Source organism: Metarhizium robertsii (genome assembly GCF_000187425.2).
Source record: "Metarhizium robertsii ARSEF 23 chromosome Unknown MAA_Scf_4, whole genome shotgun sequence".
NCBI classification, from domain to species: Eukaryota; Fungi; Ascomycota; class Sordariomycetes; order Hypocreales; family Clavicipitaceae; genus Metarhizium; species Metarhizium robertsii.
Genome location: NW_011942182.1, coordinates 1680474 through 1708342, shown reverse-complemented (window position 1 = coordinate 1708342; position 27869 = coordinate 1680474). Strand labels below are relative to the sequence as shown.

The window sequence follows — 27869 nt, the reverse complement described above, 5'->3', positions numbered from 1 at the left end:
ATCCCGAGAGTTGTCAGTGACGACTTGGGATTGTCGATAGAGTTATGGCGTAGAGGATGGAGAGGGAGAAGAGAGAGAGGCCAGGAACATCGAATGAAAAAAAAAGTTTACTTATGACAGCATGGACCGATCAGCTAGGCACTCAAAAACCGGACTCCTGGCAAGATGTCCGCACGATTGAGCCACAGTGGCCTGCGGCGCAGCCCAATCAGAGCCGTGCAATTACGCAGTCAGCGGACCCGCCACATCAGCTGCGCCGGGTAAACTCGGACAGGAGCCAACAATGTACATAGTTCCTGCTCTCAGACAACGCTTGAGCAGTATTCGGCTGCTCATGTGCCCAGGTGCCCCCACTCATGTCCACTGCTGTCCACCAACTGGCGTAAACTGGTCCTGTATGTCCGACGCCCACAGGTGGTGAGAGAGCGCCAGTGTTGCCCTCGCCTCCCTATCCCCTCTAGCCTCTAGCCCCTCGCCCCATTCGCCCGGAGCACAATCGGCCAAAGCTCGGCAAAAGCCGTTGGCACCAGCATATGTGCCTGAGGGTCCAAGGCTACCACTCAGGGTGCATTCAGGTGCTAGAGAAATCCTGCCCAAAAAAATCCCTAGCATCCCAAGCTTCAACCATTGAGCTGTATTGATACAACGGAATAGTTCCAAATTTCCACTGCCCACCTCACAATGACGTCGAAAACGATAATACCGCGCTTCTTGCTACCTCTGCAAGGTCCCTTGTGGCGCGGCGTCCGCATACCACTCTCCCAAAATGTTCGCATCAGATACGCATCATCGTCATCATCGACCGGTCACCGCAACCCCCCGTCCCAAAAGCCAATTGTGCTTGAGAAGCCAGCCAAGTTTAACCCCCCGTCCCACGGATCCCGACTCAAGCGAAACGCCATGCCCAAGCATTACGGTCCTGAACTGAGCGCGTCGGAGATTTCTGCCCAGAACAAGAGGCATTACCCTGGTGTCATGGCCCCCGAGGGCTCTTGGTCTCATTGGTTTTGGCATAGCAGGTTGCTCCATACTTTTATTACCATGGTATGGCCTACCTATGCCACTTTCTCTTCTTGCATGAATCCTTTTCGGAATCTCATGGAGAAGCGTGTTAAATACAAGAGAAAAAAAGCATCACTAACTCACCATGCAGGGGGCCTTGTTTGCAATGGCTATATACACCTTCTTCATGAATTACGCCTACAACTCCCCCTTTAAGGACCTCGTTCCTCCAATGTCCGATCTCTGGCACCATCCTTCATACTTCTTCGCCGCATGGAAAAACGTCATCGCCCTGCACGAAAAGGACAAGGCTACAAAGGCTGGTGAACATCGAACAAGATATCTGGATGACGTCGCAAAGAGAAAGTACTACATGAAGGTACACGGCATTGAGACCAAGGACCCTGTTTCTCTAGTTTTTGGGAAGGACGAAGGAAAATCAGAGGAGGAGCTGGAGGCTGTTGCGCTTGGACGAGAATTGCCCCCAACATCCGAATCGGACGAGAAGCCGGAGCAGAGGAAGAAATGGCTAGGTATTTGGTGATTGACTGGACCCATGCTATTTTTGGCCTGTCCTCCTACGATAACTCTGAAAGTACTCGGAACGCCTGGGCCGCCATGCAAATAGGACTGTAAATAAACCGTGCACACTAATAATAATACGCTGCACATAGCCCAAATCCTCCCATTTTGCCTGATGATCGCCTTCATGTTAAATCTACACTCTCTAGCCCATCCAATATTTCATCCGCAACACCACCCTTTTCAAGCACGGCTTCTACAATGCCGTTCATCACGCTGAATTTGCTTCCGCCCAAGGGTGCTTTCCACACGCCCTGCACAGCTTGGTGACCGTCCACCTGTTGCTTCGTAGTAGAGCCAGCTGATGCTCCGTTCGCAGCGACATTAACGGAATTAGGCACACCGGGAGGAGTCAGTCTCGAAGGCGGATCAACTGTTCTCATTGACAACAGTCTTAGCTCTCGTCTCGAGTCGACATTCATCCCTCCCGGCTTCGTTTCTTCCCTAACCTCTCCTACTGATACGGCCAGTGCCGTCTCCGCAACTGCCAACTCTTCCTTGGACGGGTCGAAAATGATATTGTCGCCCACTCCAATGACTAACAGGGTAATTGGCGGTCGGAAACCAGTGGAAGCTCTGTCACGCGGATACAAGTAGGTTGATGACTCCCAGTCGTCGTCAAACATGGGGTCTTCGTCGCCTTCTGACTTGAGTCGTGGTAACCGAGTCGCGAGAAGTGCGAGATGTGATGTTAGAGATAGAAGTGGAAGTGGGTATGAGAGAGGCGGTGAAATCAGTAGAACCTATGTGGCCCAAAAAGAAAAAAAGAGGTCAATATCACGTTAACAGCATCTTGCAATAGGACGGTAGTATGATACTCACGTCAAGAAACAATCTCCAATGAAATCGTCTGTTAATCCAAAGCTTCTTCGCGAATTCCCCATCTGCTAGTAACGCCTCTCTCAACATCTCCGCCAGAAACACCGTCGAAGCTTCATCGTCTCTCTGGCCAGGTATCTCGATCGTCATTTCCAACCAATCCCCTCTAGCTCTTGACCTTGCATCATCAGCCGCGGCGCTTGCGATGGCACTCAATTTGCCATCGCGGTCTTCGGCATCTCGTATGCCAGGGGTTTTTTCGATTTCCGCCTTTACACCAACAATGGCTTCTGTGCCATCCGAAAAGCATACACGAGCACTGCCGTTTGTTCCAGGTAAAATACCTGTCTCTGCGGTCAATGGCCGGAATTGCGTTGAAGAACGACCATCAGGGCGGATTGGTGGGGTAAGAGAGAGTGTGCTGTGCAGATATGCGAGTTCGGCAGGAGAAAGAAGAGTTTGCTGAGTGGCCATGGTCCCGCAAAGCGATCACCTGCCAGGAGAGATGAAGCAATCCGTTGGATGTGCTGGCGCTGGTTGAATTGCTGGCTGAACTGCCTGTGAAATAAGATGTCTCTGAAAGTTTTTTTTTGAAGCTCTAGCTTTGGGCCGCAGCCTGAGCTTTGTTGATAAGATAGGCTCAGCGACGGTGGTGGGGACGGTTCGATGTCGCTACTCTGAGAGTCTGAGACTCTGAGGGCTTGGCTCTCTGTGAAGTCAATATAAAAATTTCGTAAGCTAAGAGCGACCGCATCAAGTGCAAGATGCTTATTTCACATCAAATATTGCTCAAAAATAAAGTGTCATTCCAATTTCTCTCCCCCTTCTTTGTTTAAGGCCAAAGGAAGAAACAGAGAGGGAGAGGGGATAAAATGAGAGACAGAGGGAGCGAAATGCCTAGGCAGTGAGGGTTAACCATACGACTCAGAAGATAAACGTAAGCTCAGTCAGACACGAGTAGTCATTGAAGGCTTCTACATAGCGAAGCTCCCGTACTGGTTGCTTAATAATTCTTCTAAGCTCTCTCACGTGCCATGTCCAGACAGATCAAATCTTTGACATCTGGCCCAATAGCCGCAATCAGCTCTGCTACGGAGGCCTTAATCCCAGGCCAATCGGTGATGCTTTTGGAGTCCCAAGCTACGAGATCAGAAGTCTCGAATAGAGGTCCTGTGGAAAACACTTTCAAGGCAATGTGATCCAAATCCACTTCCTCCATATCTGAGGCGCAAGTGATTCCGGGCATGCTTGATTGAAAGAGGGACCCTATGTCTTCATCTTCATCATTATTTTCCTCCTCCCTGTTGTCGTGACCCTCTGTGCGTGTGCCATTTCCAGGAGTGGTTTGCCCGTCCTGGTTGCTAACCTTTGGCCTTTTGGAGTCTCGAGTCTCATCAGTTTCGGGCCCGCTGTCAGCAGTTGAAGCTTCTTGCCTTTCAATGGATAGACTGAGAAACGGCTTCTGGTCGAGGAGATTCAAGGTTGCCTGGTCTAATGGGTCCCAGCCAAAGCTGTTGGGGTCAAGGATGAATTGCGGAGAATAGTCGATCTTATACTTCATCTTGGGGCAATTATGGATGTAGAACCCAGGGTACCACCAACGATAGCCTGCTTCTTTCGCTAAGGCGATTTCGTGCATTGCACCTAGCTTCCCCGGGGTCTGCTTGTGGATGCTTTCATGGTACAGAAAGTAGACGGAGCTGACGCAGTCGGGTAGCAGATCTAATACTCCAATGGCAACCAGGACGCCGTCAAGCCTGTAGCACTGATGATATGATCCTAACTTGCGATTTTGCCCATCAGGTGTCACTATGACTTCCCGTCGTAGGGGAGAACTACAAAGGAATCGCTTGAAGGCCCGAGGAGTCCTATCTTCGGGGAGATCCTTGTGGACAACTCGTTGATAGTTGTCGTAAACCTGATATTTCTCCTCGGTGAAGTTGTCGTCTTCAAGAGTGATGACGAGTCTGTGCGCAGGTTCTGGGGGTGTTTGCAATTTTCCATACTCGGCTTCATGTATACGATCAACAAGGCAGAATTCGTTGTCCCTCCTTTTGACCTCTTTCCGGGGTTTTGGGTAAAGTCGAGCTGCGTCCTTGATATACGACTCCCCTAATACAAATCTGTTGAACCGATTCACAGTTTGGCGTTGGTCTCTTGAAGGTTTGAACTGGCCAGAATCAAGCCGAATTGTGTAATGGGGGCAGCACGACCTCCTCTGGTCCGGTCGATACAGGAGTTTGCCTGATCGACGCCAGCACCGGTCAAGAAGAGTCTGATAGAACTTTGGGCTTAATGACGTCGCGTTTGCATAATACGAATAGCCTGAGTAGAATTACAACGTCAGTGTGCTTGCCGACTCATGCAATAAACCTTAAATGTGCCATATTTTGCGTAACAGAGTGACGACGGAGATCTATGTGTTTGGCAGCCGTAAGAAAACAGGGGACCAATAGACTAAGAAGGGAGCAAGGTAATTCACGTTTTGACTGACTCTGGCCCTGGGTATGGCAGTAACCGCATCTCGAAGAGTTTGCATATCCTATAGCATCCGTCAGCACACCTCAGTCTTTGAACGACTTTGACTAGGCTTGTAGGTATATTGAAGGAAATTGTTGGGAGATCATGGTAGCCGAGCAGGGAGGGAAGTCGAGTAAAACCGCATTGGCTCGAAATATTGCTTCTTTGTTGCACCCACTGTAGAGTTGGAGAAAGGGTATTCTACCAGACATAGCGCAATGCACACTGCGAATCGCGTAGCAACGAACATGCAATAGCTTGCCCTCTTTTGACTACCTACCCAGCTAGGCAACTGAATACCCACGGAGGTTCGAGTGTTGCCCAAAGCAATCAATGTGACCTCGTACAACGTGGCAAGCCAACATTATGTACAGCAAATACCAAGCCCAGTGGCAGAATAATGAACAGAGGTTGCATGGCCAGCCAACTGGGAGGAGGAGAGAGGGCACGTGGGGTTAAATTGACCGGGTTGGTGGAGGGAAAGGCAACGAAAAACGAAGACAGCAACTCACCGATTGGAGAAATATATTCGTAGCTGGTTGAGGCGTCTTCAGGGGTCTGCATGGTACCAATTGTCGGACTGGGTTCCATGGCGGACAAAAGCACCGTCCCAGCCGAGCAAGATATCTGATTCTGCGAAGCCGAAGCGTCCTCCGTTGAAAGGTCGGGTAGCGTCTACCAACTGCTTCTTTGCCAAATCAATGACACCTACCTAGGTACGCAGGCAGCTGCTGTGTTTCCTCAAGAGGAAAGCCGATGCGTAAAGGGTGAAGCCAGGTGTAATCGCCCGTGACTGGCATGAGGTCGTGGTCAAGTAATTCGGAATATCAAAGACATGCCTGAAGAGGGAATCGGGCAAGCAAAGCAGTCAGACAGGGTTGACGGGGTTGACAAGGTTGGCTGGCTGGCACTCGGCTCTATCAAAATAAACTTTAGGATCCAGGGCTGGGGGCCGCTGAGCTGACAAACGGTTGTGTGCTCCAGTGGATAGGTTGTTGCCGCCTTAAGTATGGAGTACTGATGATGATGATGGCGTGGACAAGGAGGGGCGAGGGCGAGAGGGATGTTGATGCTCGGGACACAGCAAGGATAACAAAACAAGTGTCGGACCGGTGGGCAGTTCGATATGAATGTCGCTTACGGCTCTCCGGTAATGCCGGCGGCGGCGGAGGTGACTGATCAGCGGTTCGAGAACAAAAACACAATTGGTATTTGCATTGTTAAAGCAAAACTTCCAGATGAGATCAGCAAGTTCAAGATAGAAGTCAGTACGGAGTAGTGTCAGCCATCGACCAGGATTCAGGTGGTGCCGACCTCCAAGGGTGTGCAGAAGACGGGCAGGAGGGGCAGGAGCCAGGAGGGGCAAGTCAACTGGTGCCGTGGCGCTTCGGTCTCACCTCTTTCCTCTTCAAAGTTGCCGCTAGCCCTACAGGGAACGGGGGGCATGCATGGTGGACTAGGAGTGCCTGCATGCATACAGCACGTTGCAGCAAAAGAAAAAATAAATAAAAATAAAAATAAAAGAAAGCAATGTCTGGCCCAGCGCGGGGTCTCAATGATTGTACCAGCATGCTCGTGTTTGTGTTTCTCTGGACCAAGGCACAGGATGCATCTAGAGCCCCAAGTATCCTCGGCAACTACATATATGTCACACCCAGCTGTTTCGACTCTGTACATGTAGGCAGTTGAGCAGGTAACGTATCCAGTATCGACAGCAGTGACACCAGACATTGCCCGATCAAGGGAACGCAAGGCCAGACACAAAGGAGTGGAAGCTAACTACGTCCAAATACTCGGAAGCAACAGCCACCCTGGGTCAGCGTCTATCTACATGCTGGTGATCATTTGACAAGACGCACCACGGACTGATAATAAGCATAGCACGGCCATCTTTAGGCAAATGCGCCACAGACCATGTGTCAGCATGGTGTCGCGAGACCGATATTCGAGCCAGCCTGCTTGGCAGTTGACTCTAGTCGGTAAGTTTAAAATGCTGTCTTCCTTGACCAGACAAGTTCTCCAGACACTAAAGTTGTTCAAACACACATCGTGGCTCACACAGTCGTTGTCTCGTCTGGCGGCATGAGCGCTCAACGATGTTGCTGTGTGACCGGTTGACCCTCCCTCCATTTCACCTGCAGGCAGCTCTCACTTTGTGCCTCCAGCATTCGCGCCTCGATCAGGGCGGCCAACCACGTCTTCCTGAGTCCTGACCCAGCAGCTCACTAGCCAGGATAAGCTGTGCTGCAGGTGTATGACTCTTCGTCTCTTCTGTACTTGACATGAAGTAGTATGCAACTGCGCGCTGAGCCGCCGGCCTTCAAATGCCTGGTTCGTTGGCTGTACGTACTACCAGCTCGGGGAAACGACGCTCAGACCCTCGTCCATTTCCCGTCCAGCTTGCCAGCCTCCTCCAGCCTCACGGGAAGCATTTGAGAGCTGTGAATCTCGCTACCACCCTCAATCATGCATGTGCCGGCCAGATCCACGCCACGGCCCTGCTTCACTGAGTCTCCACGGAGCGGCTTCTTTCGTGCGTGATTGCGTGGGCATGCAGTCGCGGCCGAAGCGTCCAGGCGTTAGCCACTTACAAGCAATCGCATGCCGCGTCGTTTGTCACACAGCACTCTGCTCGGAAGACTTGAAGCCAAAGGAAAATGCATCTACGGGTACATTCATCGCCCTCACATCCAAACACCAAGGACATGCAGCATATGAGGCAGGCGCTGTGAATGGTCAATCCAAGCTTCTTCTGCCATCCACACCACATTCACGCCCCCAGCTTGTGCCCCAGGATATTAGATACGATACCCCGGTGAGAAATTTGGAGTACGATGTATATTAACCAGAGGGCTCCCAACGGCCGCCCAGGGCTGTTGTCAGATTTCCTCTAGATCAATGAGCAGGAAGCAATTACTACAAGTAGACATCGCCCAGCGAGACCCGAGCGTCTGCATTTTCGTTGATTGCCACTTGTGGTGTTGCCTTCCTGCCCGACTACACGAGGCTGTTTTATTCTCCATCTAGCTGCAGCTCCCTTTTTTACATACATGTGTAAACCCTTCAAGCCAAGGTTAAACCCACATCAGAAAGGCCTTGTACACTCGTCAGCCGCGGAACAGGCCTCGTGACTACAGCTTGTTCCTCTGCTCCCGCCAGTTGACCAGTTGCCAACCAGCCTTAAGCATTGAAGTTGGCCCGGCAAGCGTGAAAATAGGACTTGACCTTTTACAAGCATCCCTGTTAGAACGTCGGAGGTCGACGGGACTACCTGGTCCTTCTGTTTTGCTACGTTCGAGTCTATCGAGTGGCATTGACTGCGTCTGGTGTTTTCCCCCCTTGTCCCGCACATCCCGCGTCGGATTTCGCTGCTTGGCTTCGGCCTCACAAAGGCGGAAGCCCCCTCGGCACCACTTCAACCACGACGATCCCCACGACCTTCCACGGCGTTTGAGGTATTACCTGGCTTCACCGCACCTGACGCACCGGGTACCTAGTACCTACCTAGGTATCGTACTCGTTGAGGTGGACATTCTTCGGAGACGTTCTTCGGCCTTCAAGTCCTGGAGTGCTTGCTTTCTGCTCAAGTGTCGAACTTGGAGGGACTGCTGCACTGCTCGTATCATCTCTGTTCACGGGCCCAGTATCCCAACTCTACTTGAAATTAGTAGAATCGCCGGGAATTGCGCCGTGTCGAGTGGCCTGGCGCCGAGGCCGCCTCTTCTTTATCGATCGGCCTTCGCACTGCTGGTGCTTTGCTTGGAGCATTGAGTCCCGACAGGCCAAGCCAGGACCTGTTGGTCTCCGGGAACTCGAGGCACTTGTTAGCTGCCCGTACCCCCGTACTTCTGTGCTCCCGTGCTCCTGTGCTGCCGCGTTGCAGTAGTACTTTGCTTTCAGTGTTCCTGGCGGGACTTGGCCAGTTTCGCCGAAGCTCGACGGCCAGACTTTTGGTGAAAAGCCGCCTGCACAACAATTCCTAAGCTTTAGAAGTTAGCATCCGCTTGACAAGAAGGCTGCCGGCCATCAGACCATCGGATCGTGTCCAGCTTTGCCCTGACCGGCGCCGCCTCCAACCCACTCGAGCCAGATTCGGCATCAGACCAGTTGACCCACTTGGACACCACGGGTCTGGTAGCCCAGACTTGTAGAGTTGACCTGGCCGCTTGAACCGCCAGTGACCACAGGGCCACCAGGGCCACCGGGACCACCAGGACCACCAAGGACCCCCAATAAAGTCGCTAGTATCAACAAGTGACTTAGTACTTCCTTCCGGCCCCCCGGGAACGAAGCAGCCTGGGGCATTTGCCTCTCTGCCCTCCTCCAAACTCGAATCACTGCGATCTGTTCACACCTCTGTTCCTCATTCTCTTCTCTTCTCTTCACTCCGGTCCCTGTACGACATTCACCCAGATCAACCAAGGCCATGATGTGTGGTAGTTCGCTTTGATCCTTCTTCTTTTGCTGCAAGACGCAAGCCTCAACGACGGGGTCACAGCGCCTCAATCACCCCTGTGAGATTTGCAGTTCGCATCAGCCAGTACCTTTTTTTTAGCGCTTTCCGCCAGCACCACATACTTGGATTGGACGCAGCCAGAGGTGTCGCAAACCATCACGCATTCGAAGTCGACAACCTTGAGAGCATGTCTGGCCCTGGGTCAGAGACGTCCGATGGTCGGTCGATGCAGTCTCGAACCGGAAGAAATAAGCAAAGTGAGTCTTGGTTGCCATCCAAGCGAGCCTTTCCTGCGGTCTGTTTCACAGTTGCCGAACACATGCACATGATGCTTCTGCTATTCTGCCTACAAGGCACTTTCGTTCTTGGTCACCTGTGACTCCGTGTCTTGCAGGTGCAACAGGACAACTTGCTAACGCTCTGTTCACCCGCAATGTAGGGTACAACTCAAAAGGCGAGCGACTCGTCGCAGGAGTCGTCCCCTTAAGTCCCGACCTAAACTTCGTTCTTCTTATACAGTCGACGCGGCGCAAAGGATGGGTTCTCCCAAAAGGGGGATGGGAGACCGACGAGTCTTGCCAAGAGGCGGCTACACGTGAAGCCTGGGAGGAGGCTGGAATTACTATTCAAATTGACTATGATCTGGGCACCATCGACGAAAAGCGACCCCCAAAGTCGTCCAAGGACAGATCAAGATACTCATTTTTCCAGGCCACCGTCCTCAGCGAGGTGGAAGACTGGCCTGAGAGGCATAAACGAGAGCGTCAGTGGTTTACCTATACCCAGGCTCTTGACGCCTTGGCAACTCGGCCTGAGCTGCAGGAAGCGCTTCAGCGCTCTACTATCAACCAATTGTAGATGTCATACCGTACCTCCCTTTGCAGCCAATCCTTTCGGGCGCATTCTGTTCAAGGCATTTTCTCCACCGACATATCTACACACAACGCTGTGTCTCTGAGCCTGGATATTCTTGACAAGGCAACATCTTGTCTCAGGTCTTAGCGGAGTGTCGAAAAAGGGTCATAGCTGACCAGAGTACTGCGGCCAACACAGGGAGTGAGACCATTCTCAGATTCACCATGCTCAGTCCGAATGCAAGTGAAGACTGGCTGCATTTCTTCTTCTAATTCTGCATCATCGATGGGAGAATATATATCGTGCATATATACTAAGGCGTTAGCGGACGGAGAAACGATAGATATGTTTTACTTCTTTTTTCTTGTTTTTTTTTTTTTTGGCTTCATGCCACTTTTATACTTTACACAAAGAAAGTGGGAGAGACAGCATGAAAAGAAAAAGAATCGGCCGGACATGCAAAATTTTCGTATCGAATGCATGTCGAATAACTTTTGTTGAAAGACACCGACCGGGTCGGATAGGCAAGGTGCTAATGGATACAAAGCTACACTACCTCAGCCCAACTTCTCTCAGAGAAATACAAAAACTACCAAAGAGAGTAAAACTAGGAATAGTTTTACGCCTGTAGTCATGCATCTCTCACGCGGGCCCGCCCTGCTTCAATGACGGTGACTGCCTGGTACACTAGGCCGCCTTACGTAGCGTTAAGCCTCTTCGTCTTCCCGCAATGTGCCTCGCAAGGCATTGAGACGGGAACCATGCAATCTACGAATTGAAAGTTGGCGCCACAATCATTTAATCACTGGCGCGTGCTTCACCGCGGATTGTCCCATAAGATGAGCTCTAGCGGTGTCACGACGTCATGGTTTCTTTTACAACTCCGCCACATTCATCCAACGTGGCCGGCACCATGCAGCCCCTCCATTGACTTTTTTTTTGTCATGGGCTTCCCAACCATGGTGCCCCGCGCCTTCCCTGCATGTTCCAAGATCCTTCGAATAACAATCAACGCTTTTATCACGTGACTACAGTTATCGATAAGACCATCGCGGAGGACAACGACGGGGAAAGTCGCGACTCCTAGCCCGAATCTGCTAGTGAATCTGCTATTTCCAAAACTCCTGTCCCTTACTTTAGTCGAAAACGTTCCGCCATGCTCTCATGAAGCGCAAATAGTCCAGGTAAATATATGGATTACTGTCTCGCAGGTAGAACCTACTCGCCACACAACATCCAACAGAATACATGAGGTAGAAGAACGAAATGGAAAACCTTACGATCTCCGATGCCCCTCCTCCTGGAGCTCGGGGCCATGCACAGGGCCCCCCTCAATTGCCCCCGCAGATGTTCACGACAGCTGCTCAACTTCTTGATCTAACGGATAGTACGTCTACTCAAGATGACCGGGGACGTTGGCCAACTCCATTTTAGCAAGGTGTTTTGAGCTGACGCGGTGCCGTAGAGAAGCTCATGGTTGCCCTACGTGACGGAAGGAAATTGATTGGCGTATTGAGGAGTTGGGATCAGTTCGGTATGCCCTTTGCCAGTACAGAATGCGCCAACGCCTCACGACGTTTTTAACACGCGCCGCAAACAAAACAGCAAACTTGGTTCTACAGTCAACAACCGAAAGGATATTCGCCCTGAAGCCCGGCACCGACCCCTCCGCCCCGGAGGGCTACTACGCCGACATAGCCCACGGCATCTTCCTCATCCGGGGTGAGAATGTGCTCCTCCTGGGCGAAATCGACCTCGACAAGGACGACGACCCGCCACCAAATTTCGAGCCCGCCGATGTAGAGCTCGTCAAGAAACTGGCCGAGGAGAAGAAGGCCCATGACAAGGCCAAGGACAAGAAGAGGTTGCAGAAGCTGGCTACCATGGGCTTTGAGGGCGAGAACTTGGGCGAGGTCGTATTTTGAAGTGGATGCAAGCGCAGATCTTCTTGCTGTAGCAAAAGGCGGCGACGGTGGAAGAATATCCAGTGGCAGAGATGCTTTTTCTTGTGGGGATAATTGGGGTCCTTGGCGGGTAAATACGCTTAGCTTTTGTTGGTTTTTAAATTTTGTCTTGGTCGTATTTTATGCGGCGCGGTTCGACTAGGAAGGCAGAATATTGTGAAATGCCGCCTGTCGGGGGAGGGGGTTGGGTCTTGGCCGTGACTCGTGGGTGTCTGAGAAGGAGAAGAGGATTCCAAACCTTGACGAGATGAAGTTGGAACATGTCGGGATTTGGGGCAGAATCTTGCTCAGGAAGAAAGTAGACGGATAGCCAAGAGGATAGACTTGCTCATAGCGGCCTAGGGCAAACATGATATTCTTGGTCGACTTCACATAGTTTCACACATGTTCCGTCTTGAATATCGGATTTACTAGATATATTCATTATTTCAGAGCATACATGGTGTGGAGACTCATTAATCAGAAATACTAATGTACATGGGCATGAAGTGAGGGCGCTTCACATTCTTAGCATCACCCTCTAATAAAAAGAATGGCCACCAGATCGAGAGGGCCCGCTCGGTGCTCCTTTACATCTTATGTGGTCGTCTTCTTCAGACTCTCAAACATGGGTATCGGGTTGTCATTACCATTTCTCATGCCGCCCAGAAGCCAGTCTGTCAATCCTACAAACTTGGCGCCCATCCCCCTTTCCCAGTTCCCACCTTCCTGCGCCTGTTCAATCGTATGCGTCAATACCCTGCCCTCGGCATCAAAGTCAAATATGAATAGTCCCGTAAACGCCTTGTTGGGGTCGACTCCGCGCCCGCGCCACAGGGACCTCGCGACACCGCCGGGTTCCGGCGTCTCTCCGTTGGACCGTCGCTTCTCACACCAGCGAACCACGAGCTGTTCTGGCATGGCGCCGGCGCGGCGGGGGAGAAATGTTAGCGGCTCGGATGTCATGCGTTCTGCGAGGATTTCGAGCTTGACGTTGCCGATTATGGGGACGCGGTTCCAGGCAATTGGCGATGTCCAAAGGGCTGCGTTGTAGGCAACTTTTCCAGAGACGGTGGGGAGATGGGGGTGTGTTGTCGGGAAGAGCTGGAGATTGATGTTTGGGGCTAGGATTTCCTGAGGCAGTGGAGATTGTAGCAACGTCGGCAATCGTTCTTGGAGTACTCTTAAGGCTGGTTTGTGTCAGCGTCAAAGGTTTCCTAACCCATCAAGGTCTTTCTACAGTGTCGATGATCAGGGCCGGGCCCTCAGGGTTGTCTTCCACGGGAGAGGGAGCTTGTGCATGTATCAATAGAATAGAATAGTACGACGCTTACTTCTGCCAAGCTTTGTCTTGTTCGGATCTTGGGGATCTTCGCCCTTGCCGTCCCTCAACAACCTTGGTGTCGTCCTGCCAAAGTGTGTTTGTGGCAGCGGCTGCTGGGATACAGGAGGTGTTTGCGAGAGGCACCCCGGGTTCGAGATCAGAGATGGCGGCGCGGGCGGTAAGTTGACGGGTGTGAGATGTGCGGGAGGTTGAATCGATGGCGTTGCGAGGGAGGGAGACGTGCTCAGACTGGTCAAGGTCCGGAGCGTCGGCGGGCTACCGGCAGATCGTGTTGCATTGCGCAACGGCGCAGCCATTGGAGGTCAAGACCAGCTTTGTCGACGACAGGGACCGCATGCGCGTGAGTTGATATGTATAGAGAAGTTGACAACGCCCGGGTTTGGTCAGTGTCAGCGTCGAGGTTCCACGGCTTGTCGATGGAGGAGGAGGAACGTATTGCGTCAGAAGGTTGCGGATGGGTGGACTTTGGTTGAAGCTGAACCGTCACAACTGCGCGCAGCCTTGGTGACGACGACCAAAAATTAGTCTGGGTCAAGTCATATCTGGGTGACGCAAGGCAAGGCGGTTGTTGAAAAATAAAAAAGTAGAAGGAAAAGAAATGGAATGGAATAAAGGCATGCAGCAATGCTTGTGTGGGTGGCTGTTGTCACTTGGACTGGAGCTACGAATTTATGAGGTCGACAAGGCAGAACTTGCCTGAAGACCATCTGAACCCCAAAACCCCGAGAGCCACTGCGGGGCCGGTCCGGATGAGCGGGTTGCAGCAGCTAGAGTGGTGATATTACCGTGGACTGGGTAAGTACCTATAAGTACCTAGGTACCTACCTACCTACCTAGGTAGGTACTTGAGTACTTTGCGTGACATCAACCCATTGGAATGCCGGGTGGTGCTTGGGCGCGGTCGGGCAAAGCTGTTTGCCATCAAACAGCAAATGACAGTAAAATGCAGACTTGACGACCGAGTATCAACGTAGATGGACATTTGGACGTTTTGACACCTGCCCATCTAGATGCCGAGATGATGTGACGCGATGCCGATGCGACGCTGTGCCTGGTCGCCTCACCGGGTCCTGTACACATCTGTGTGCACACCGACATGTATACCTGGCAATTCAGACTTCCTCTCATGCCTCCCATCCTCGGGGTCAGGGTCAGGCCTCCGTCTGGGGCAAACTCTCACGAGGCCCGTAGCAGCAACTCGAGGAGCAGCAGCCTTGTCGTCAGTGCGTCACATGTCGCTGCTAGTCGCCTTGGGACGCCGAATCATGGAAAGGGCCTTCTGCCTCGTCTTGTCACATCATGACGAGGGCCAGGCATCTGTACTCAAGTAGATTGGAACCTCCAAGGGCCTCATGACTTGACATCAGGTCGCTTGGATACCCTATGTACCTAGGTACGTACTGTATTCGGCTCGGGATGCTGCATGTCCCGCCCAACGTTCTATGGCAACACTCGCACACCCACAGTCCCTCCAGCCAGTCCAACATAATGGCGCCTGACACGTGACCGATCAGCTGGCTCCCACCGCCGCCTCTCGCTGGTGCTCGTCGTCCCTGACGTACCCAGTCGTCGTCTCACACCCACCCACGTAGCCAGCCCTTGGTTTCTTTGATCTCCTCGCATCATCACCACAGCGTTTTCCCCCATCGCAGCAGCAACCCCTCCCGTCGCCTACCGACATTGTCCAACACTCCTACCGTTTTTCTTCTAAATACCCTCAACGCCGCCACCATGAACCCTGAGTGGTACGCGCCGAGCCTCCAAGTCCCTACTTCCTAGGCGCCAACCTCCTGAGAGGACCCGGAGACTGACTGCATTTTGATAGAGTACATCCCAGAAAGTTTCTTGACACGATGCCGCCACCTCACGGAACAAACACGACCAGACTAGCTGCGGCAATCTAGGTTCAAAGCGTGTGCGGATTCTAACTGGCTGAATCAGATACGACTACCTCTTCAAGCTGCTTCTCATCGGTGATTCCGGTGTTGGCAAGTCTTGCTTGCTACTTCGATTCGCCGACGATACCTACACAGAGTCCTACATTTCCACCATTGGTGTCGACTTCGTATGCGGATATGCCCTCCATGTCAACCCGGAGAAACCATCACTAACCTGTCATTAGAAAATCCGGACGATAGAGCTCGATGGCAAGACTGTCAAGCTCCAAATTGTGCGTTTGTTACCTGTATTTGGCTCATCAATGACGCCACCAAACTGGGAAGCTAACCACCGCAATCAACACAGTGGGACACTGCTGGCCAAGAGCGATTCCGAACCATCACCTCCTCCTACTACCGCGGTGCTCACGGTATTTGCGTTGTCTACGATGTCACCGACATGGATTCTTTCAACAATGTCAAGCAGTGGCTTCAGGAGATTGACCGATATGCTACCGAGGGTGTGAACAAGCTCCTAGTTGGCAACAAGAGCGATATGTCGGATAAGAAGGTGGTCGAGTACACTGTTGCCAAGGTAAGTACTAAAATTTGGCTTCGCGAGCGGTGAATGAGTGTGGACGGCCCGAGTCCTGACATGGGCTTGATACAATGTGCTCGTGAGAGCGTGACGTCTCTGCGCCAAGATCTCACTGCTAATCCTGCAAACAGGAATTTGCCGACAGCCTGGGCATCCCATTCCTTGAGACCTCTGCCAAGAACGCCAGCAACGTTGAGCAAGCATTCTTGACCATGGCCCGACAGATCAAAGAGCGCATGGGCACAACGACAGCCAACAACACCAAACCCAGCGTGCAAGTTGGCCAGGGCCAGGGCGTTGGCTCTGCTTCAAGCAACAGCTGCTGCTAAATACCTAAGTAGCTGTAATGCTCAAAGACAGGGGTCGGCGACGGAGTACGTGAGGAGCAGTGCGATGCCAGAGAAATGACTGGACAGGCTACATTTACGACTTTTTCCATTCCCGTTTTTTTCTGCTCTCTTCTGCGCATAGACTGAATCATGTCCATTTGGATTTTTTGCTCCATCTCTCTACTTCTACGACCGACCGCAAGACCAAACACTCCGCTATGCATTGAGACGATCCGATTCAGATGAGACAGGAACGGCTGAACCGGGAAACAGGATAAGGAGAGTTACGAGGCTCATGCTACGTTTCCCCCTTTGTAACGAAAACATGTAGACACAGGGGTCATTTTATTTTACCAGGCGAAACGCAACCACCGTGTCTTCTTTTTTTTCTTATTTCTTCGCTTATTATTCTGTTTTGCTGTTTTTAAAGGTTGCTTTAGGGGGCACTGGGGAGCTTTCACCCTTTTTTTTTTGTACTCGTGTGCGAGAATGGGCATTAATACAGGGAAACGTGATCTTTGTACCGACCTGTCATGATGAGTGTTGTAGTTTTGTTTCTCTGTTGCGAGGCTAGACGGTGATGCCCGTTATCTTGTCCCCAGGCAACGAGCATTTCATGAACGGACCAATGTCTGCCTAATCGCCCATGGTACAACTCGATTTGGCTCCTCGCATGTCTTGCCCAGGCTTTAGTACTTTAACCGGATTAAGGTGAAGTTCATGGGATTACAAGAGGAACGAGCCAATGCAAAGATGTGCATCTAGTGATGGATTACGAATTTAAACTGAGTAGACGATCATTTTCTAATACTATTTATTGCTTGAAGCAAGTCTTAGATGTAGAGCTCTTGCTTGCCGTCTTTTCGATGTGTATGTATCTATAGATAATATCGCCTGCCTGATGCTTCGTTTAAACCAGTCATATTTAATGTACATGCGCTTCACACTAAATCTAACACGTCTTGAAAGGAAATAGTCTTATCCTCTAAAAAAGGAGGAAAATAAAAGTTTAAAAAATGAAAGGGAAAAAATCAAAGAGATCACGCGGCGAAGGAGTTAAAGCGCAGGAGCATCGCCCACGTTGTAAACAGAAACCCAAGTATGTCAACGCTCCCTTCGCCCCCATGATTATGGGCACAGGACTATGCTAGTCCCAAAAACTTAAGCGCTTTGCGGCTGTTCGGCTTGCGCACCGGGTGCTTTTGCATGAAAACTGGCATCAGCCTGCGCTCATACATGTCATCATCGCTGTCGCCACCGAAGTCATAGTCAGCCAGGGATTCAACTTCTACCTGTTGATCATTTTTCGGCCACAACCTTCCCTGGCTTAACTTATTCTTCGCCGACTTCAGTGCCTTGAATGTTTCAGCAAGCGAAGGTGCACGTAGCGACGCTGTAGGCGAAGCAGGCTCAAGAGGTACTGGAGGCGCGGGTGGCAAAGCGATTGACGTTGGTGACACTGGGCTTTCACTAGCAAGCTTGGGTAATGAAAGAAGAGGGTCTTTGCGTAAACTGAGCGGCGGGGGTCTCTTCTTCTTTGATGGTTTGTCTGTAAACTGCTCCGAGTTTGGTGCCAACGGAGGTTCAATCTTTATGTTCCATACTGTTGAAACAAAGGTAGCAATGTCCTTTTCAGAAGCGGTAGAGGTTAAAAGATAATTGGCTTTTGATATATCGATTTCGGACGAAGACCTGGGAGAGAAAGAACGCGTGGGCTTGCCCTCAGGCTTGTTATTATTGATTGATGCACCGCGAATATTCGTGAATGGCGAGTCTTCCTTGCTCTCCGCATCGACAATTTGTGCCACTTTCATGACATCAACCCCAACAAGTCGTTGTAATGCCAAGACAGTCGCCAAATGCTCCGGTGGGTAGATGAGAAGCAGATGCCGCACATCAGTATGCAGTGCCAAATATGTCTCGAGATGAGGAACAATAAGAGTGGCCAGCAAGAACGAGTTGGTAAATGGATTGTCAGAGGTTTGATTGGCCAGTCTCTGAGCAGTAAAGGCTTGCATCGCATTGGCGAGCAGATATCTAAAAATGAAGCCAAAAGAAAGCGTAGTGAGCAAAAGGAGCTTGAAGGAGATAGAGACAGACCAATATCACATACCTGAAGTCAACTCTGCCGGTTTTGACAATTTCGCAAGACTTCCTGCCAACCTTTTCTAATCTGCCAATAACTTCCAATGAATACTCTTTTTTGACACCTGTTTGGGAGCCAATGGCCAAGATATTTGTGCTAGCGGCGTCATTCCGCTGTGAGGTGCCTGGCTCTCCTCCTCGGAAGATTGGTTTCCAGAGTTCATCAAATTCTGGGAGGAGAGAAAACTGGAACTGGTGACCGCCTTTTGTATCCGGTGGAAAGTATTCACCAAGGATGGAGCGCAGTGAATTCTGTATAGACACAGCCGTCTGGCCTGACGTGACCTGAAATTCATGGACCTTATGCTCGATATCTTTGAGGGTGGTTGGCGGAGGCGTTTGCGCAGGTGTCGGTGGTCGCACGATAGATACTGATGCAGCTTGCTTTACGGACTTTTCTGGCCGCCACATTGTTTGCGTGTAGGCAAAGGGGTCATAATCCTCGGCTTCAGGAGAAGCCATGCCATGTTCATGTGCACTCATGCCGGATTCAAGATGTTCTCTCTCTTGAAAAGGCTGATATACCGGTGTGCTGGGTGCAGATGCCCCGGTATTTACAACGTCTGATGTTGTTGGAGAATGTGACAGAAGAGGATATCGTCTGTTCCTAAGCGTGTTGACGGCGGATTCTAGCATGACATCCGAAGACTCATCCTTGAAGTATACAACAAGATCTTCCATCGGGGGAAAGATGGGCTGGAAGGAAACATCTCTGGGCTTATCGTTTTGTGCATCTGTGCCCCGGTCAACGTAATTTGGTCTAGGGTTCTCTGGTGCCTTCGGGGCTCTCTCTCTCCTTTTTTCAGCTGGAACTGGTTCCATTTTCCCGATGGACCGACGTGATTTTACCATGACAGTTCGGGGCTTGTCAACAAGGCTTATTAGACTCAATCTGCGATCCTGAGCATCTGAAGCCGAAATTACCGAATGGCGGTGTTGCCAATCCCTAGGAGTATCTGGTTCTGCTAGCCATGATTCTGAGGGGATGCAAGGATCCCGGAGCTTAGGGCTAGCATTATAAATCCTGCCCAGGGATTTTACACGGTATATTGAATTCCGCGAGCTAGGATTTCTCATGTCGAAGACAGCGGCCTCTCCATAGACAATCTTGTCAGATGACCGAAGGCTACAGGCTTCGGATGTAGGCGAGACAGCCGCTGCTTCTGGCTGACAATCAGGAGTGATGGACTCATATGCCTCCCCAATGCAGCTGGCGGGATAGAAGATGGTTGAAAAAGACGGCCCAAGTCGGGGCTTATCTACTGACGATTGTCCGGGTCTGCTGATCACCAGGCTTGGAGTGGGGGGCTCGCTAAGATTCTCTGTACTTTCGTCGGGGGCAACATCTTCATCTGGTCTTGCGAGGCCAAATACGTAGAAAGGTGTTGAATCCTCCAATTCGTCCGAAAACCCATACAATGGCAAACTCCAACTACGTGGTCGAGATGGTCGACCCAGTGGGAACGTGTTGCAGGGTTGCAAGTTAGCCGTCTGGCGGTCAAGAGCGTCGGCTGCTCTCATGGCTCTTGTAATGGGATCTTCTTCCAATTCTTCTTTATCGTTAGCGGCTGTTGAATGCCCAAAAGCATATCGTTCCTCCCTACCCATGCTTGATATCTGCTTTTCCAGACCTGCTAAGCCATCTTTGGTGATCTCTTCGAATATGGATTCGGCTTGGCATCTATCACCGTGGGTTTCATGCTTCATAATTTCCTTGATACAGAGGGCTTGTGCTCCTGAGGTGCCTCCATTAACGAAAACCAGTCGTTTGTGGTTTGCAGTCGCGCCATTCAAGAAGTTTTGTGCAGCCTCGGTCCGCGCCAAAAAAGCATCGTGAACTCTCCGAATAAAAGAAGGCGCGTCGAAGCATTGATCTTCGTCTTGGTCCCTGGGTTTGGCGTATGAATCGACACTTGGGAGGATAAGAACTTGCGGTGACGTGGGAAGAAGACGAAGCTGGGTTGACACGATGTCTGCCTTTCCCTCAAAAGCCACAATGCTGCCGCCCATGTGACAATCCGGTTGAGCCGCCATGATTCAACGGCCAGCCCCAAGAGCTGCTCCACGTACGCAAGTAATAATGGATGAAATAGCCAAGTGATATAGGCAAGAGGTAAATATCATACCCGATCTCGTCCTTGCTTTTGCGGCCCTCTCTCGTAAGGAAAGAAGCTGTAGAACGACAAGACCGGCCCGTGTTAGAATTTCTATAGCCCTCGCAGCACAAGTTGCACAAGGCCCAAGGAACGCGGCTTCCAGCCTATATCATGCTGCAGAATATATGTGAGCCCAAGTGTAAGCAGATCTAAGGTAGTTCTGGGTTCTTCTACACACGTTCTAGTATTCCTGAAATGCCTGTTGAATAGGATTTGCTCGATTTGAGAGAATACAATAGTTAGGACGGCGCAACAGACTGGTTTCTTGCAGATACGCAGTTATTCAGCAGTGCGCGTGTACAAAATCATAGAAGAAAAAAAGGAATATGGCAGTTCGTTCAACGGTCGGACAGACCACGGAGTATGGGGTACGGAGAATGGAGTATGGAATATTCAGAAGACTATTCGAACGGTGACGACGAAAGAAACAAGGACAAAGAACGTGGATATGGAAAAAAGAAAATGGGAAGAAAAGAACAGAACAGAAAAGCAATTTCTCTCGGTTTGAGTTCCGCCCAGCTACCAACTCGCGTGCGGCCAATGCCACCTGCACAGAGCTTTCCCTTTCTATGTACTTTGTATGACAAAAAAAGTCCATCACATCACGCCCCCACACCATCCTCCAGGCCTACGGAACATGACCATCCCAGCCCACCCCCACGGGCAGAACTGGGCCGAACAGCCCTCCGGCAAGGGTGCTCCTTCCTGCCCATGCCCCCCCTGTCCAGGCTGCTAACCCAAGTCAGGCGTTGATTTCCTTGGCGACATTGAAGCTCCCCCCTGGGTACGGAGTAGACAGAGGGTTAACGCGCGGGTCTCTATTCGGCACCACACTCTAGTTTCCAGGTCCGAAATGATGGTTTCTGCCAACCCAAGAGGACGAGGCGAACGGATCACTTACAGATCATATTTGGCCATCCACTTGCTGGGATAATTGAGTTGACTTCTGTTGCAGCATTGACGCGCACGGGGCTATCACGAAGGCCCAGATTGCTAGAGTTATTCGATGAAGGCACCTGGATAATAAGATTTGAAGGAATACTTGGGCACGCCTCTACGCTCCAGCAACTCTACGAAATCCCTATTTGCAACTCCGTACATTCGCGAAGGGCTGCAAAAAGATGGCGACGGCAACCGCAGCAGTTCCACATGCACATGATTTACGACAAGGCATCAACAACGCAAGCCACGTTTGTTGTCACCGATGAGGCAGCCTCAACTGTCGTTCAAACCCACCGACCCCTGCATGCCGGCGTCTTTCCAACGTACCGAGTACTGCAGTGCTACAATCAGCCTGACCTCTTTGTTGGTCATTCTTCGCTTTAAGTTGGGCTCCCTCCAGGACAGGGATTCAAATTGCAGCACCACATTCAAGGATTCAGGGGCATGAAGCCCGTCGTGCTTCTGAAAGTGACGAGTTGGCCACCATGGCCAACACGCAAAAAGACGAATTCGACCTCGTCACGGTAATGATAGTCGTAGCACAATGCCTATGCATAGGCTCACAACCACGAACCTGTGGCTGAATATCGCCTCATCACGGCGCGACGGTGTAGCAACTAGAGGCAGCCAGGGTTTCGCAACACTCGGCCCGGACTTCAGTCCTCAAGAGTGGTTTTATTTCAACGGCAAGTACCGCCGCCACAGCAGCCTTCAACAATATCGCGGACGATCAACAGGTATGGTTTTCCACCAACCAACACGCGGGTGGCTTCCGGCCAAGGTGCAGAACTCGCCGTAGTGCTGGTCTCGCTGCCACAAAAAGCCCTCCAGCAACCCTGTACTCCGTATTGAACGCTCAATTCTCAAATAAACATATACATGCATACGTACTACGTATGTGCTTCACTTGTAAGTAGTCCATAGTTACTCAAGATGAGGATACATATTAATAATCTATCTAGGGCCGCGCCCGTCGTGGCAAACCTGCTGTACGGCATACCTCCATCGTATAGCATTAACAAGAGCCTCTAGTGCCAGCTTCAGCTTACACCAATCGCTTCATGCAGTCGCACAGGACAAAGGAAGGAGAAACGAAGGTCACAATTCTTCACTCGGGTGTCAGTCGGCAGCGTTGTGTTAACGTGGCATATTAGCGCCGATCAAAAGACTGGACCTTGACCAATCAAGCACTCACATTGTCATGGTTTATTGCTTGTTACAGAACTTTGTACAGGGGCTTCTTTCAATTTCTAGACCAGAGGGGTAACATCAGCAGGAATTGTACTTCCGACGCCACAGGTGCCTCGATTCTACGGAGGAGCTCGGATGACAGGGCGAGGTGTTAATTGGTACCGTCACAAATTATGCTCGGACTCGACAACAAGATATTAACAAAAAATGGAAAGAAAAGAAAAGAAAAGAAAAGAGAAAGAAAGAAGGATACACAAGGCACCTACAGCACAACGAGATCCTCTCAGCCGTGAGCATCCCCGAGTAGTACTGCTTATCGGTGTTCAAAATATGAAATGGCACGAAGTTCTACAGGCGCCGTAACCCTCTCTCTACGCGCCAGAACTGACCGACCGGTTCTCCGGAGCAACCTGGTTGGTTCTTCAGCACCCTACATTGGGACGATCAGTGCCCATTCTGGCGTAGCTTCACTGTCGGTTCAGGAGGTCACGCAGGAACGCCGACCTCTGTCACATGGATATTAAGTGATAGTTTCCATGAATTGTACTGTACATACTCCGTACTACATACGGAGTAGCTCTGCTAACCAAGATGTTAAAATTAGCTGTTGGCCTGGCAGGCTCGAGCGAGGCGGTGTAGTTCCTGGCCACTGGGTTGGGTTCATAGACGGAGAGCTTGGTCCACACTGCACAGTCTATGTCCCGTGCATTGCGGCACAACCGTCCAACCTCGGAGCATTTAGAATTGTCTCATCAGTTGATTCTGCATGCACGGAGTACAGACGAGGTCCGTATTTGCAATTCGGAGAAACCCAGCTAGACGGGACCGCTGGTGCCAGCGCACAGTTCCACAGCCATGTGGGCATGAGGGCATAGCCAGCCCCTTTTGCTGGAGCGTGATGTTTACCTTGCTTGGAGCGATGCATGATGTATTCTGTCATATCTTGATGAATTGTACTCCGTACTCACAATATAGGAATGCATGAGGTGCTATTTAATACTAGGAATAGAGGCGATAATTTTACACTTCGAGAAGCCTAGTATGCGTGAGCATGGAATCAGGTCGCTCCGCAATCGTGGTTTGTGGAATGATCGGAGAACTGCTCTCCATTCTTATTCCTAATACTAGTACATACGTATGCCTCAAAACACGGAGGAGAAAGTGATACTTTGTACACGGAACGGAGCGCACAACATGCATACATTGGTACCCGGCTCGTTTGACTGGGCTCGCTTCTGAAGCGTCAAGTTCATCGCACCACGGACAGGCAGTATTAATGGATTCGATGCACGCCATGGCGCAGCCGTCGGTGGAATGGTCCGGCAGGAGCCCGTCATGCCCAACGTATCGATTTTTTTTTTTTTTGATTTTTTTTGCAAACCCGCCCATCAACGCTGGCAATTCATGTGGAGAGTATCCTGGCTGGCTGGCCGGATAACCGAGGAAAAGCACAACTGCCGTCACCTGTGTCGTCGCATCAACTATACATAGTATCTCCTGGGCGCGTCGTTCTGGGGCCAGAACGGTACTCACGTGGGCTCCACAAAGTCTTGTAACCTGGGCAATAAAGTCATAATATGATTACTATCTACTATTATGCCGGACGGCATCCTTGCCACCGTAAGCAATTTGACCTAAAGGGGATGCAGAGGGGGGAAACCGGCCTTCACTTGGCGCTGCTGTTATCGGCACGTCACTTCAGCACATGTGCAAGGCGCATTTCAGCAACCCCCTCCGAGCTCTTTCAGCAGACCGTCTAACTACTTACGGAGTTATCGCAGCAATGTCAGATGCCCAAATCAGAAACGGAGGCCAAGAAATGGGGGGAGGGGCGCTTGATAGCGTCGGCCGGAAGAGGAGATCTCGACGGAATTTTGTCACGAATCTTGCCCACGTATCGTACGGATCACGGAGTACAAAGACCACCCCGAGAATTCGCACCATCATCGCCAAGATCTTGTTGGTATCGTTATCAGCGCGGCTGGGCCCTTGAAAGTTGACGCCCATAGAAACCAGAATGGGTTGCCTTCTTGGCTTGACGTACGGAGCACCCCTGAAGTGAAAGGAAAGTGACGAGCCCGACAACATTCTCCACTGAGCAAGGTTATTTGCCTTCTCGGGTGATGGAGCTGAGCTGAGCCTGTTACGCCGGTTCCTGTTGGCCTATGACGGGCCATTTATTCTCGGGCTGTATTGTAATATGGCCGTGCGGTGCTCCGTATATTTGTGCATGTCTTGGGCCGGTCTAGCATGCAGGGGTCTGATCGGGTGGCATTTCTTGCCCACCAAGAGGCCAGTGTCGTGAGCGATGCGCAAATACGAAGTACCGTTGTTGGTATGTACACACAAAGTACGACTAGTAGTCTTCACGGCACGGAGCACCCCGCACACATGTTGAGTCTGACAGATCCGCAAGCTGAATCTTTAATACTCGTGTGGCGTATCAGCTGGTAATGCGTCGTCGTCGAGACAGTTTATGTGGTTGATGACGGGAAGCCATGTTTCAAAACGCGGAAAGAGCCAAAGCGAAAACAAGAAGAAAAATAATGTCTCGCGGAGAAGACTTGATCTCGGAAATGTCCTCGGCAGGGGTCAGCTAGAACATTGTTTTGCCGGCATTGTGCGGTGCGAGTCATTGAGACCGGCAAAACCCTGACCCTTCTCGGCCGGCAAGTCTTCCCCAGCATTCTCCATCATCTGCGTATCTCTAACACGGTAGCGTTAACAGCCTGTTAACCATATCCACAACCATGCGGCACCATGTACGTACTAGTGTTGAAACAATCGTGCAGATTATGGCTAGAGAAAACGAGCTCTGGGGACGGGCGAGCATCCCATTCTCAATCTCGATCCATCCGCCTGAAAGTCTACTTCTTGACTCCACGTAGGATATCGAGATCGAGCCGATGTGGCCAAGAGTCATGGCGACGCATTGAATCATGGAACAGGGTAGTACAGGAAAGGTATCAAAATTGGAAGAAGGAGTGGATATACGAAGACAAGTCGGTATCCATCAATCAATACATCGGGCAAATTTTGTTTCATGTATCTGCCTAGCTCAAAGTTTGCCGAGCTGGACAAAATCAGCGGTAAACACCGAGCTTTCCTATCGTGGGGGTCAACAAATCATGTCGAACAAGAATTGAGAGATTTTCTTTGTCTGCATTGACTTTGCAGCCACAGGGCGTTCTACGGAGTAGTACATACATACATACACACACTGGCCCAAAACGCGAAATTCGACTGTTACACATGGTGGCGTGGACTTCGTGTCTCGTGTCGCAAAAGAGGGTGTGCTGTCTGCTGGTCTGCTCAGTTGATGCTTTTTCTTCTGTCCTGTGTGTTCAAAATGCTATGCAGGGTCGCGCCACAAACGAAAAGACATGAGTTGTTAGCCGATCTAGGCCCTGCTCCTCGGCCTAATCCTCTAGGTTGCCGCCTGAGACATTGATTATCGGGCTCACTCCCCGGCTCGGTGCTTCCGTGGCTTGTAATCTCGCGTAGCAATTTAATCATTGTACTGCACAAGTCAGGTTGACAACGTCGGAAAAAAAGGCTGTATGTTCTGCTGCCACGTTTCTAGTTGATGTCTGGCGAGATCAGGCACCGGCCGTTTTTCTGCAGGGAACAGCGGCTTGTTCAATGGAATCAAGAGGTGGAATTGGCAATGCACGTCACTCCACGCAGTGTTGATGATTCGGTGGAAAATGCTGTTGCTTGACTTGGTCCATTTCTTTCTTCGAGCGTTGTAGTATACTCCGTTGAACTTTAGTCATCCATTAGTTCTGCCAGCTCTGCTTCCTCTTCAGCAGTCAGGAGACTCTCGCCACCGGTTTCGGCCTCCTTGATACTTGACTTTTTGGCTTCTTCAACCTCTTTGACAACATCATCCAGATCCGTCTTTTGAAGCGGCCAGGTACGTATCGTCCTGTCGATACCGACACTGCAAATTTTCTCGGGCGAGCCCTCAGCATTGCGAAGCAGGACCAGGTCTGTGATCTCTTCAAAGTGGCCTTCCAGAGAGCAATAGAGCTTCCCCGTGGCTCTGTCCCATACCTTGACATGTTCGTCTCTTCCAGCGGTAATGACCCATTGTTCGGTTGGTTGAACCGCCCGAACATAGTCACCATGATTCAGATCATCTTCGGCGACAAAGTTCCGGGACCTAGATAAGCACTTTGCCGTTCCGTCTGCACTTGCAGTCCACAAGTCCACATCCTCCCCATCCACGTCAAACACCAGCCTATAAACGCTCGTGTCGTGTTCCTCAATGGTCAACCTCTCGGCGCTAGGGCGGTCGTGAAATGTCTCTGTTATTTGCTCGTAGCCATCAAGACGAACTTTCCATCGCCGAATATGAGGATCGCTGCCGGCACTTACCATCACGATCTCTTCCCGGGTGGTGAGTACCGGATCCAAAGCTAAATGCTGAATGGCGAGCATGGCTGTCGTGGGGTCTTGAATGGTGTGCAGTCTACGACCTGTTTCGATATCCCAGACGAGAATCTTCTTATCGGCTCCACCACTGATGAGAATATCCTTGTCTTTGAGCTTGGCGCAAAGTACTGCTTTTACAAAATCAGAATGGCCGCTATATTTGCGTCCAAGCTGAGTTGACGCAATGTCCCATGACCAGATATCCTTGTCCCATGATCCTGCAAAAATGGTCTTGTTGTCCGCACCCCCTATTGCCAGACAAGTAACTGGAGCTTTGGGGCCACGATAGGTCGCTTGTGGTTCGGAAGACTGAGTACACATCAGTCAGCAGAGTAGTAGGATGAAATGCAGGCTACATACAGTCAATTTGACTTGCCGGACGAAACCTGCAGACTCGGCAACAAAAATGCCCGATAGTGGTGACTTCGGGTCTGGGACCGCAGCCAGAATCTTGGACTTCATTTCCAAAGGGTCACCATGTTTGTTCCCAGCCTTGGCGGCTTTCCTCGCTCTCTGTGCTTGAGACGCACTACTTAGGGTTAGCATTTCTCGGTCCTGAAAAGATTCGTTGCAAAGCGTGGTGATGAAACTCACTCGGTCTCAAAGAAGTGGTCTGGGTCAACAGATTCCATGCTTGATCAGGGGAAGCTTATGTGCGTGATTCGGTGAGAA

The 27869-nt window shown here is 50.9% G+C and overlaps 9 protein-coding genes across 9 annotated transcripts; 4 read left to right on the top strand and 5 right to left on the bottom strand.

Annotated features, from left to right (window-relative positions):
* Positions 1-681: 681 nt before the first annotated feature.
* MAA_02651 (uncharacterized protein) lies at positions 682-1546 on the top strand (the record flags this gene model as incomplete). Its single annotated transcript, XM_007820649.1, has 2 exons — positions 682-1044; positions 1154-1546. 2 exons carry the CDS (start codon positions 682-684, stop codon positions 1544-1546), a joined length of 756 nt encoding a protein of 251 aa, XP_007818840.1.
* Positions 1547-1709: 163 nt separating this feature from the next.
* Positions 1710-2877, bottom strand: MAA_02650 (Arginine-tRNA-protein transferase; the record flags this gene model as incomplete). Its single annotated transcript, XM_007820648.1, has 2 exons — positions 1710-2231; positions 2407-2877. 2 exons carry the CDS (start codon positions 2875-2877, stop codon positions 1710-1712), a joined length of 993 nt encoding a protein of 330 aa, XP_007818839.1.
* Positions 2878-3418: 541 nt separating this feature from the next.
* On the bottom strand, positions 3419-5514 carry MAA_02649 (arginyl-tRNA-protein transferase; the record flags this gene model as incomplete). Its single annotated transcript, XM_007820647.2, has 2 exons — positions 3419-4728; positions 5436-5514. The coding sequence occupies 2 exons, from the start codon at positions 5512-5514 to the stop codon at positions 3419-3421; spliced, it is 1389 nt and encodes a 462-aa protein (XP_007818838.2).
* A 4052-nt stretch (positions 5515-9566) lies between these two features.
* Positions 9567-10237, top strand: MAA_02648 (NUDIX hydrolase domain protein; the record flags this gene model as incomplete). Its single annotated transcript, XM_007820646.1, has 2 exons — positions 9567-9636; positions 9774-10237. The coding sequence occupies 2 exons, from the start codon at positions 9567-9569 to the stop codon at positions 10235-10237; spliced, it is 534 nt and encodes a 177-aa protein (XP_007818837.1).
* A 1263-nt stretch (positions 10238-11500) lies between these two features.
* Positions 11501-12159, top strand: MAA_02647 (Like-Sm ribonucleoprotein (LSM)-related domain protein; the record flags this gene model as incomplete). Its single annotated transcript, XM_007820645.2, has 3 exons — positions 11501-11621; positions 11700-11768; positions 11840-12159. The coding sequence occupies 3 exons, from the start codon at positions 11501-11503 to the stop codon at positions 12157-12159; spliced, it is 510 nt and encodes a 169-aa protein (XP_007818836.2).
* Positions 12160-12774: 615 nt separating this feature from the next.
* MAA_02646 (chromosome transmission fidelity protein 4) lies at positions 12775-13818 on the bottom strand (the record flags this gene model as incomplete). The annotated part of the gene is made up of 2 exons (XM_007820644.1): positions 12775-13367; positions 13512-13818. The coding sequence occupies 2 exons, from the start codon at positions 13816-13818 to the stop codon at positions 12775-12777; spliced, it is 900 nt and encodes a 299-aa protein (XP_007818835.1).
* A 1435-nt stretch (positions 13819-15253) lies between these two features.
* MAA_02645 (Small GTPase superfamily, Rab type) lies at positions 15254-16326 on the top strand (the record flags this gene model as incomplete). The annotated part of the gene is made up of 5 exons (XM_007820643.2): positions 15254-15264; positions 15464-15587; positions 15645-15692; positions 15767-15994; positions 16129-16326. The coding sequence occupies 5 exons, from the start codon at positions 15254-15256 to the stop codon at positions 16324-16326; spliced, it is 609 nt and encodes a 202-aa protein (XP_007818834.2).
* A 1142-nt stretch (positions 16327-17468) lies between these two features.
* On the bottom strand, positions 17469-20505 carry MAA_02644 (proteinrelated to gastric mucin; the record flags this gene model as incomplete). The annotated part of the gene is made up of 2 exons (XM_007820642.1): positions 17469-18363; positions 18440-20505. The coding sequence occupies 2 exons, from the start codon at positions 20503-20505 to the stop codon at positions 17469-17471; spliced, it is 2961 nt and encodes a 986-aa protein (XP_007818833.1).
* Positions 20506-26528: 6023 nt separating this feature from the next.
* Positions 26529-27829, bottom strand: MAA_02643 (WD40 repeat 2; the record flags this gene model as incomplete). The annotated part of the gene is made up of 3 exons (XM_007820641.1): positions 26529-27506; positions 27558-27726; positions 27792-27829. The coding sequence occupies 3 exons, from the start codon at positions 27827-27829 to the stop codon at positions 26529-26531; spliced, it is 1185 nt and encodes a 394-aa protein (XP_007818832.1).
* Between the last annotated feature and the right edge of the window lie 40 nt (positions 27830-27869).